The following is a 10,668-nucleotide window of genomic DNA, read 5'->3' as shown; positions in this document are numbered from 1 at the left end:
GGCAGCTCCCAGGCCATCGCCCATCAGGCCTTGCAGCCTCCAGGGCAGGCAGGAAGGTCATGGGGAGCCGCCAGCGCCCCATCCCTGCAAGGCTGGAGGCCCCATGCTCTCGCCTGTGTTTGGGGGCCAGCAGGGCTCCCCAGCTCTTTCCACGCCCCTCTTGACCAGCTTCCCCTGGCATGCCAGCATGGTTGCTGCTCGCCTGCCAGCATGTGTGGGTCTCTGTCTATTCCACGGACACCCATGCTCCTGGCGTCACCCTGAATGGGGCCCCAGGGTTAGAAGGGCCCAGACCCAACCTGCCTCAGCCTGTGGACCACCCAGCTGGGCACAGTGCTGCCTGCGGGGGCTGGCATTTCACCAGGGCCTCAGGACTCCTGGGGGAGCTGCCTGGTCGGTGGCTAGACTCACCATCAGGTACTCCGGGTCCTGAGGGCACCAGCATGAAGGCAAAGGCAGCCGCCCAGACCCCGAGTTGGGGGACATCCCCAGGCTCAGGGCACCAGCACGAAGGCAAAGGTGGTCACCCAGACCCTGAGTGGGAGGACATCCCCAGGGTTCTTAGCCTGGGTGACCTCTGCCGCCCTCCATAAAACCGTGTCGGGGGCATCTGTCTAATCTCAGGGGAGGTCTCTCGTGTTCCCCAGCTTCCGCAAAGGGGCTCTCAAAAGCCTGGAAGCCCCGGCCAAAAGAACAATGGGGCAATGCCGGGGGCTGGTGAGCAGACGTTTCTGCCGGAGAACGCCCCACTCCACAACTAGGGGCACTGGCACCAGTGAGAGAGAGGGGACAGTGGTTGGCCAGGCCATGGGGACCCAGGCAGAGTATGGAGAGAAAGGGAGGTGAGGGAGGTGGGCTCACCTGCAAAGAGAGAGGCCACAGCATCCTGAGCAGGCGCCATATCTGTCCCAAACCTCACCAGCGCTGGGCTAGCTGGTGGCTTGTTTCAGAAAAGAAGGCAAAACAGAAGAGCCTATAGCACCGGCCCTGGAGAGGCTCAGGCTCAGGGCAGGCTCTGCCCGGCCCTGTCCAGGTCCATGCCCCTCAGGAAGCAGCCCCAGTGGGCAGAGGTCTCCATATTCTCAGGGGCGCCCTGCCCTTCCCGGGCAGGGGTGCAGTGCTGCCATCAACAGGTCCCTGGGGGCCAAAATGGGAGAACAAGGGACGAATTCCCAAAAAGCGCCCAGGAAGGGGATGGGAAGGTGCTATGGAACCCACGGACCCAGCGCCCATGCTATCCCCAGGCCAAGTCTCCCTCTCAGGCAGTGGGGAGCGGGACTCAGATCCATGCCTCAACCAAGCATCCCGCTGGGGGCACAGCCTGAGGGCACTGCCCTGCCCAGGCCTGCCAGACCCCTCAGTGATTGGCAAGGCCACTGCAGTGACCGGCCCCCCACAGTGACAGGCCCCTCCCGCAGTGACCGGCTCCCCACAGTGACAGGCCCCTCCCACAGTGACAGGCCCCTCCCACAGTGACCGGCCCCCCACAGTGACAGGCCCCTCCCACAGTGACCAGCACCCCACAGTGACAGGCCCTCCCACAGTGACCGGCCCCCCACAGTGACAGGCCCCTCCCACAGTGACCAGCACCCCACAGTGACAGGCCCTCCCACAGTGACCGGCCCCCCACAGTGACAGGCCCCTCCCACAGTGACCAGCACCCCACAGTGACCGGCCCCCCCCCAGTGACCGGCCCCCCACAGTGACCGGCCCCCCCCAGTGACTGGCCGCTCTGCCCCCAGGGCTTCCTGTGCTTCTCCCTGGCGTTCTGCGCACAGGTGCAGCTGGTGTTCTGGAGACTCCACAGCCCCACCCAGGTGAGCACCAGCTGCCCCTACCCTGCAGCAGAGGGTCCCCCAGCAAGCCAGTGGGCACCTGGGTACGGGGGAGCAGTCCGGGGAGGGGCAGCCCCAGCTTCCAGGCTTGCACTGACCGGGTGGGGTGGGGGAGACCGCAGCCTGGGTTTCCTCTGTCTGAGGCTGCAGGGAGGCCAAGCGCTGGAGGTGAGTGAGGGCCAGCAGCTCCCTGGTGGGGAGGGACCTATGCTGTACCCAGGCCTTCGCCCCAGCCTCATTTTCTTGAAGCCCCTCAGCCCACCCCCTCCTGAGCTGATGCCTCTCAGGTTTGGGGGAGGGAATGAGGAGGAAGAAGAAGGAAAGTCACTGGCTTGGCCTTAGGGGTTGACTGGAAGGAGCAGAGTGTTCCAGAACATGAGACCTGAGGGCCCCCGCTCCTGATGGAGGCCTGGTGGGGCGGACAGTGCCTGGAGACCCACGGGCTGGGGTGTCGCAGCCTCCACCCGCTCCACAGGACGCCACCCATCCTTCCGTCCTGGATGCTGACCTGCCTGGAGGACGGGCTGGTCTAGCTGACCCTGCGCAGGGGCCAAGGGTGTCCCCGTGGAAAGGCCAGCAGCTTGGAGAGGACGGAGGCCTCCCTGGCCCAGCAGAGAATGAGAGCTCGGTAACAGAGCCAGCCCCACCTTCCCCTTGAGAGCCCAGACCTGGTGAGAGCCCCCAGGGCAGCCGGGTAGTGCCAGGGACAGCTGCAGGCAGGGTCATCGAGTGGGGCAGGAGAGCCTGGCAAGTCACAAGAGGTGATTTCTTGAAGCCCTAGCTGGAGTCCTAGTGGCCTTGTGTATTCAAGTGCCTGGTTGCCCAGGGTCCCCAAACACAAGCTTGGCCATGATAGATGCTGAGGCTGGTGGCAGGCAGGTCCTCTGGCTGAGCTCTGCAGGGCGCCTGCTGTGCCAGTTCTTGAGCTGTGCTGGCAGCCTGAGTGTGGTGGCCCCCACCGTGGTTTGCAGATGGGGGGACTCAGGCCCTCCATGGATGGGGGGAGCTCAAAGTTACCCTGGCAGTGCCAGGGCTGGAGGGAGCTCCAGGCTTACAACAAAGGCTCTTGGCCCCAAAGTGTCTGCCCACCCCTGGCATCATTTGGGATGAACCACCTGAACCAGGTGGGAGAAACATCATTTTCTCAGGCCCAGAAGGATCCCAGAGGGACTGAGCCCCCTAAAGAGGGCTGTGGCTTTGAGGATTGGCACAGTAGTCTTACCAGGGTGATGAGCTGGGCCAGGTCGGTGTTTCAGCCTCACGTTTCCTGTCCATTGTGGGGTGGTCTAGGCTCGTTTGAGGTCTGGGTCACAGTGGAGGTGGCCGAGGTCAAGACAGCTGCCAGGGTGCCCGGGCTCGTCTGGGGCAGCTGCAGCCCATGCCCCATGCTTCTGTGTGTTTATGGCTCTGACCCTGGAAGCACAATTCTGGAGGGGAGGGGGCCATGCAAGGGCTACAGGACAGAACACAGCTGGGGCCTGCTCTCCAGGAAGGGAAGGGGGTGCAAAAAGATAGATGCCCCAGCCGGGCTTGCCTATGGCCTGTCCCAGCCCCAAGTAGCATCCCCCACACACACCATCTTTGTCTGGCCCGTGCGCCCAGCTGGCCTTCAGGGGTCAGTTCTCAGGGCCTTGCCTGACCCCAGGCAAGGCACTGGGATTTCCCCCTGGGCCTCTGGGCCCCATCGGCCCCTCCCGGTGGGTCTTGACTTCCGACATCATCCGTGTCAGGCCTGGTGGCCACAGAGGTGGCCTGGGCGAAGGAGCTCTGAATATGAAGTCAGTGTCCTTGGGGCGCCCTTGGGCAAGCTACTTAACCTTCCTGGGCCTCAGTTTCCTTTTCTGTGAAGGGAGCACCGAGACCCAGGGGCTGCATGGGTAGGAATGGCCAGGTGTGAGCAAAAACTCTTCCTCCTTACCTGCGTGCCCCCTGCCGTGCCCCGTTGCCCAGGCTGGTCCTCCAGGACATGGAACTCACTCGGAGCTGTGCTGGGTGTGGATGGGGTAGCTGTGGTGCCAGGGGCCAGGGCCTGAGCAGGAGGGGTGGTTGCACATCCCACCTCCTGCCCTTTGCCCTCAGGGCCCACCAGAGCCTAACGGGCTTCAACCTCGGGATCCCTGTCCAACAAGGTCCTGCTGGCAGCACAGACAGCGGCAAAGGCCAAAGGGCCCAAGCTGTTGGCACCAGAAATGTTGAAGTGAGAGCCGGGGGTCCAGATCCCAGCCCGGCCCATTCACCCTTTCCCCCTGTACCTCCCCACAGGGCCCCTGAGGTGTCCTGAACACAGGGTCAGCGTGACTCATGTGGCAGCCCTGCGGATGGAAAGGCAGAGGTTGCAGGAGGGAAGGGACCCGCCACATGCCCTTGGCAGTGCCCCGTGGCCACAGACCCTGGCCCAGCACTGAGAGTAGTAGGGTGCCCCTCCCCTTCCCCAATCCTTGCCCCAGGAAGTCCTGGCTGCCACTTCCCTGGGACGCTCATGCGGGCAGGAAGCATGGACCAGGCTTCAGGGATGAATGTGGAGCTTGAGGGCTATTAATTACGTTCTCCTCCAAGCCTGAGAGTCACTTTGCTGCAACCTTCCCCCTGTCCCCGGACGAGTCTGCATCGGGAATATTTCATGCTCGAATTAAGTACAGCAGTGTGGGGTGCAGCCTCATCCTCGCAGTCTGGCCCCACCCTGGAGCCACTTCCCTCCCTGGATCCTCCAGCCACCGAGTGGGCTCAGGCCAGAGCCGGCTCTGGACCTGTGGGGCTGGTCCACAGGTCTCCTGCAGCTCCTGGTCCCCACCCGCCGCCCAGGACCTGTCTGTACCTTCCTGAGCACTTTCAGCAGACACGGGATGGAGTCAGGGCCGCCGAGCCCAGGCAGACACCAGGGACGATCTGGGAAGCCCCAGCGGGGACCCCTGGACTTCAGGCCTCAGTCTGGGCAGGGGTTGGAGAAACACAGCAGGTCGGGTGGGTCCAGCAACCGGGAATTCTGCGCTGGCCCTGCTGCTCCAGGTCTTTGTCCTGAAGCACCCCCCGGGCACCGGAAGATGGAGCTCAGTGCATTGGTACCCTTCAGGGCGCACCTGCCCCCAGGTGTCCTGAGAAACACAGGCCCCAGGGTCCTTCAGAGCCCCCAGAGCCTGGGATGGAGACAGTTGGTGAAGCATCACCTAGGAGCCCAGGCCCCGTGGGGAGTGGCCGGCCTGACCTCCAGGGCCCTCTAGAGCCAGGCTTTGGGGCAGGAGGCCTACCTTGCTGAGCTCTGCTTCCTCAGTCGTGGGGAGAGCTGCTTGGCAGAGCCAGGCAGAGCAGGTAGAGCCAGGTGGAGCAGGGAGAGCAGGCAGAGCAGGGCATAGCGGGCAGAGCAGGTAGAGCAGGCAGTGCAGGCATAACGGGCATAGCGGGCAGAGCAGGTAGAGCAGGTAAAGCAGGCATAACGGGCATAGCGGGCAGAGCAGGTAGAGCAGGCAGAGCAGGGCAGAGCGGGCAGAGCAGGTAGAGCAGGCAGTGCAGGCATAACGGGCATAGCGGGCATAGCGGGCAGAGCAGGTAGAGCAGGCAGAGCAGGCATAACGGGCATAGCAGGCAGAGCAGGCAGAGCAGGCATAACGGGCATAGCGGGCAGAGTGGGAAGAGCCGGGCAGAGCAAGCCCCTCAGCCACTAGCAAGCGTTGTCACTCTCGCCCCTGCTGCGGTAATAAGGACACCTAGCTCAGAGCCTCAGAGGCACCCGTGTCCTCCCTGGGCCATGGCAGGCGCCTGACAATGAGGACAGTCATTGGAGTTGGGAGGGAAGCAGGAGGGGAGGTCTGAGCCAACTCCAGGCCCACTCCACCAGGCCTCCGGTCCTTACCAGGACCTCCACCCACGAGGACACAATGGCCAGGCGACTCCACCCCCATTTCACACTCACAGACGCTGAGGCTGAACAAGGCCCCCGCCCAGGCCAACAGTGGTGTGGCCAGCTTGACGCCTGCCCCCCAGGGCACTGCGGGCAGGACAAGGCTGGCTGAGTTGGGGATGACTCATGGAGAGTGGTCTGACTTTTATTAGCCATCAGTGGGAGGGATGCATTAGGGTCAGGAGCCAAGTTTGGCCTGGAAAGTCCATCTGACTCCTGTTGGGGCCTCCAGGCTAGGGCAGGGCTGACCGAGAGCCTCCACTGCCCACTGCCCACCCAGGTGGCCGCTGTCAGGGCTGCCACGGGGGCTGGGCCCCAGTGCAACGAGGACCACGGGAAGCCACCCTTCCTTTCTAGAGGGCAGGTGTGAGCGGCCAGAGCAGGCCTGGGGCTTCCATTCTCCCCCAGCCCTTTAGGGCAACTGCTGAGCACCCCTCCATGTGTCCTGACTGTCAGCATGGCATTTGGGGGAGAACTGAGGGCCTCTGAGGCAGGAAGGAGACATTAGAGGGTAGGGACCTCAAAGAGGGCCTCGCCCTGTGCCAGGAGACCAGCGACTCCTGGAGCAGTCACAGAAGCCTTCCCGTAGGAGGCGAGATTCCAGTTTGTCTTTGAAGGGGTAACTTGGCAGGGGACAGCATCTTGCTTAGGAGGGTGGAGACATGAGGTCCAGGTGGTATTAGGGTGTGGAGTGCAGACAGCACATCCAGCCAGGCCCCGTCACCTTCCACCTTCTCCACCCCCTGCCCCACAGTGGCCTCGTCCACCCAGATCTGACTCCAGGTGCCCAAGGCTTCTCTGGTCAAAAGCCTTACCCAGAGCCCAGCTGCCCGGGGTTCTGGAAGGCAGCTGGGTGATTCTGGGGAAAGACCTAGAATCCCCCAGCTTTGTGGGAGCTGAGGTCCTGGCACAGGGTCTCTCAAGCCTTTTCCACCAGGCCCAGCTCCATCCCCCATTTCCAGGTCAACAGTAGCGTGATGGAAACTTCCCTGAGCCGACCTTGTAAGACCACAGGAGAGGCAGATGCAGAGCTTGGCCTCGATGTATCCTGCAGGACCCTCTGGGGGCAGGAGGGCCACACTGACGGCCATTGTGTGGAGGCCCCACTGTTGATGTTGGGAAGCACTGTGACTGGCTGCCCAGGGATCCAGGCTACCCCTTGGGAAGATCCACCTGCTGCGAGGAGGGCGGTGCTGGGACGTCACTCCACTAAGGGCCCACCAGCTTTTGGGATGTTGTGGGGAGGGGGCTGTGTCCCTGGATCTCTCACCAGGGCCAGGACCTCCCCGTGGTCTCTCGGTGTAGGTGGAGGATGCCATGCTGGACACCTACGACCTGATATATGAGCAGGCGATGAAAGGCACGTCCCACGTCGGGCGGCAGGAGCTGGCGGCCATCCAGGACACGGTGAGCGTGGGGACGGCTGGGTGGCAGGGCGGTCAGCCTCTGTTTGGACTGCAGTTCAGAGGACAGGCACAGGGTGGCCAGTGAGAGGTCTGGCCAGGCACCAAGGGGTTCCAGGACATAGGCCAGAGCTGCCCCTCAGGGCTGGCGGCACAAAGCCCCCATCCTCTGTCTGCCCAGGACAGAGCCACCTACCAGATTCTCAAGGCCCAGTGCAAAATGGGAGGGCAGGGCCCCTTATTCAGAAACACTGGAGGATTTCAAGAGCATTAAAGCAAATACGGGGCCAAACATAGTGGCTCACGCCTGTAATCCTAGCACTTTGGGAGGAGGTTGAGGCAGCTGAATTGCTTGAGCCCAGGAGTTCGAGACCAGCCTGAGCAACATAGGGAGACCTTGTCTCTACTTAAAAAAAAAGCACGCACGGCCCGTGAGCAGGGCGGGGAAGCTGCCTGGCTCCAGCAGGAGTTCCCTCCCCAGCGCGCAGGCAGCGCGACTTGAGAAAGCTCCCCTCACCAGGCCCCGGCTGCACAATGGCTGGAGCCCCCAGCAGAAGCAGCTGCTACCCGGAGCCCCAGCCCTGGCCTGCAGGGAACCCCACCTGGAGCCTTGTGGTGCCTCAGTTTCCCCATATGTGCTGCCCGCCTCCTGGGATCTCGGAAGCACATCACCACTCCCTCCCTTCTGTTCTTGTAGTTTCTGTGCTGTGGGAAGAGGTCTCCTTTCAGCCGTCTGGGGAGCACAGAGGCTGACCTGTGTCAGGGACAGGAGGCGGCAAGAGAGGTGAGGGGGGTACCTGGAGGCTGGCCAGGCAAGACCCTCAGGGGCTGGACACCCTGGGGCCCAACCCCGAGACCCAGAGCCATCCTCCCATCCCCCCCCTTGGTCTCCCTAGACCCTCGGGACCTGCCCGCTGAAGGGCTCAGGGAAGGTTCTGGTATGATTGGAGGCTAGTTAGGGTTCACGGTACACCAAGCCTGTCAGGCGGCTGGGCTAGGCTCAAGACATAGACACAAGCCCCTTTGCCCAGCTGGACGCAGGCCCGATGCGCCGTTCACTCCTTCAAGTCAGTTCCAGTTTCGGGGCTTCCCAAGGCCAGCTGAGTCCACAGAAGCCTCTTGGAGTGCACCCATGAGGGCTCTGTGCCAAGGGCTGCAGGACCAGCACGGTGGGCTCTATCTAGGGGGAAGGGTGCAGGCGTCCTGGGGGGCATCAGAAGGAGTGGAAGGGCACTCAGAGGAGGAGAAGCGAGGCCGGAGGGTCAGCGTAGGCTAGGGTGTGGCCAGGGCTTCAGCAACAACAGAGCAGGGCCCGAGGCGAAGAAGCCTTTCCTCCCAGAGCCCTGGGACAAACTGGGCCCTCCGCTCTTTCTCCTGGTGCCCAGCAGCCCTCTCCCAGCCCACCCTGCCCCCTCCCTGCTCCTCTCCCCTACTGTCCTGGAAACAAACCCACCCTATCTCACAGTGGGAGGCACCTGGCCACCCTCCAAGAAACAGAGGGGACGAGAGCAAATGGCTGGAGGCCTGGCAAGGGGTGGAGCCACAGCCCAGGCTCTGAGGGCAGAAGGGCTGGTGCTGGGGACACTGCTGGGGAGGCACCAGCAGCATCAGGGGTAGGGCTGACAGTCAGGATCCCTGTGCCACCCAAGGAGAGGTCCCAGGTCCCCCGACTGAAAAACAGGAGCGAGGGCCTGCCTTGAGCACCCTGGGGATGGCAGGGCCATGGGCCTGACTGCAAAGCCTCCTGGGGAGCCGGAAAAGCCAGCACAAGTGGCGGGCACGGAGCCACCCAGATGGGCAGGCATGGGCAGGAGGGAGGCAGACCTGCCTGTGGGGGGCAGGAGGGTGAGCCCTGACACACTACAGAGGCCTCCACAGCCTGCCCCAGTTGCCACCATCTCCAGGGTTCAGAGACAGGCCTGTCACCTCCCTTTTCTGGAAAGATGCCTCTCGTGCCATGCCCTGGGGTGGCACTGGAAGCCCGGGATGGAACCAGGACCCTGGGACAGTGCGGGGACTCCCCTCGCATCCCTCCACCAGCTGGCTTCCCGCCTTCCCTGTTAGTCATCATCCTCTGGTCACCCAGGCGCTGTGCCCGGCCCTGGGCTGGATACTGGGAACCCAGAGTGAATTAGAAGTGGCCCAGCCTAGGGGAGCCAACGTGTGGCCCAAGATGGACACTCAGGACAGCTGGGAGACGGCACCTGCTGGGCCCAGGGCAGTGCCTGGGTGTCCACAGGGGCCAGCCCTGTCCCATTGGGCTTCACCTGTTTGTGCTGCCTTTCCCTAGAGCCCTGGGGGCTTCCCAGGAATGTGCTACACCCACCTCCCTGCTGCCCTGGCATTGGCCTAGGTGGGCGCTGCAGCTCCGTGGCCCCACAGAAGCCGCTTGTCCAGGCAGGGAGGGCCGGTCAGGGCGGGTGCCATGCCTGCTGCCCTCTCGTAGGACTGCCTTCAGGGCATCCGGAGCTTCCTGAGGATACACCAGCAGGTCGCCTCCAGCCTGACCAGCATCGGCCTGGCCCTCACGGTACCCCCTCGCCTCCCTCACCGCCCCTTCCTACCTCCTGCCCCTCAGCCTGCCCAGCGCCCGACTCAGATGGAATGGTGACCCGGGACAGGCTCTCTGGTCTTGGGCCTCACTGGCTGCCAACCTCGGGGAGCTGGTCCGCTGTGACAGTGTTTGCCTCTGCAGCTGGGCCGCCCCCTCCCACTGCAGAGTCCTGATGCTTTCTGGGGAGGGGCGCCCCCAGCCTGGAGCAGTGGGGCAGCCACGGGTGTCTCCCTCCCAGGTGTCCGCCTTGCTCCTCAGCTCATTCCTGTGGTTTGCCATCCGCTCTGGCTGCAGCTTGGACCGCAAGGGCAAATACACCCTGGCCCCACGGTAGGGCCCCCTGCTGCCCCCACCCTCTCTGGAAGGTCCTCCAGCTCCACTCGAGACAGCCACCGGGAGGGAGCCCCGGACCAAGCCGCAGGCTGATGCTGTAGAGGAAACGCTTTGGGGGTGACTGAGTGCCAGGGTGGGGTGGGAGACTTGAAGAGTTTCTAGACCCGATGCCCTGCACCCCATAGCCCACATGGGGACCCCCCTTTGCTTGCACCAGGCCTTGCCAAGACCTGGAGATGGATCTTCTGGGTCCCCAGATTACAGCCCCAGGCCAGGATCTCTGTGCTTGAATACCCCGGAGCTCCTCATGCTTAGGGGGCAGGGAGGGTCCAACCCGAAGCCAGGCAGCTCTTCCTGACCCCACGGAGCTGGCCTGTCTCTGCCTGCCATGCCCATTAACCCACCCACTTGCTCTTGGCCATCCAAGCCCCCATCCCTGGGTCCTCTGCATTCTACAACAGCCTCCCAGTCCCCCTAGAACATTCCACAGCAGCTCCATAATCCCTCTAGAACATTCTGCAACAGCCCCATGATTCCCTCTAGAACATTCCAGAGTAGCCTCACAGGTCCCCTGTAGAACATTCCACCACAGCCCCATGATCCCCTCTAGAACATTCCACAGTAGCCTCACAGGTCCCCTGTAGAACA

General features: G+C 63.3%; 1 protein-coding gene across 3 annotated transcripts in view; it reads left to right on the top strand.

Moving 5' to 3' along the window:
• The window catches only part of TSPAN32 (tetraspanin 32), a 23,982-nt gene that overhangs the window by 4,815 nt on the left and 8,499 nt on the right, over window positions 1-10,668 (top strand). For 2 of the 3 annotated variants that reach the window (XM_011988211.1, XM_011988213.1), the window contains exons 3-6: window positions 7,036-7,137; window positions 7,831-7,917; window positions 9,580-9,663; window positions 9,926-10,017. In XM_011988211.1, coding sequence (XP_011843601.1) covers window positions 7,036-7,137; window positions 7,831-7,917; window positions 9,580-9,663; window positions 9,926-10,017 — 365 coding nt within the window. Of the gene's footprint in view, window positions 1-1,742; window positions 1,818-7,035; window positions 7,138-7,830; window positions 7,918-9,579; window positions 9,664-9,925; window positions 10,018-10,668 lie in introns of all 3 variants that reach the window. The other variant, XM_011988212.1, reaches the window with a different exon arrangement.

This window comes from Mandrillus leucophaeus, unplaced genomic scaffold (assembly GCF_000951045.1).
Source record: "Mandrillus leucophaeus isolate KB7577 unplaced genomic scaffold, Mleu.le_1.0 Scaffold325, whole genome shotgun sequence".
NCBI classification, from domain to species: Eukaryota; Metazoa; Chordata; class Mammalia; order Primates; family Cercopithecidae; genus Mandrillus; species Mandrillus leucophaeus.
This window is presented reverse-complemented; position numbering and strand designations above follow the sequence as displayed.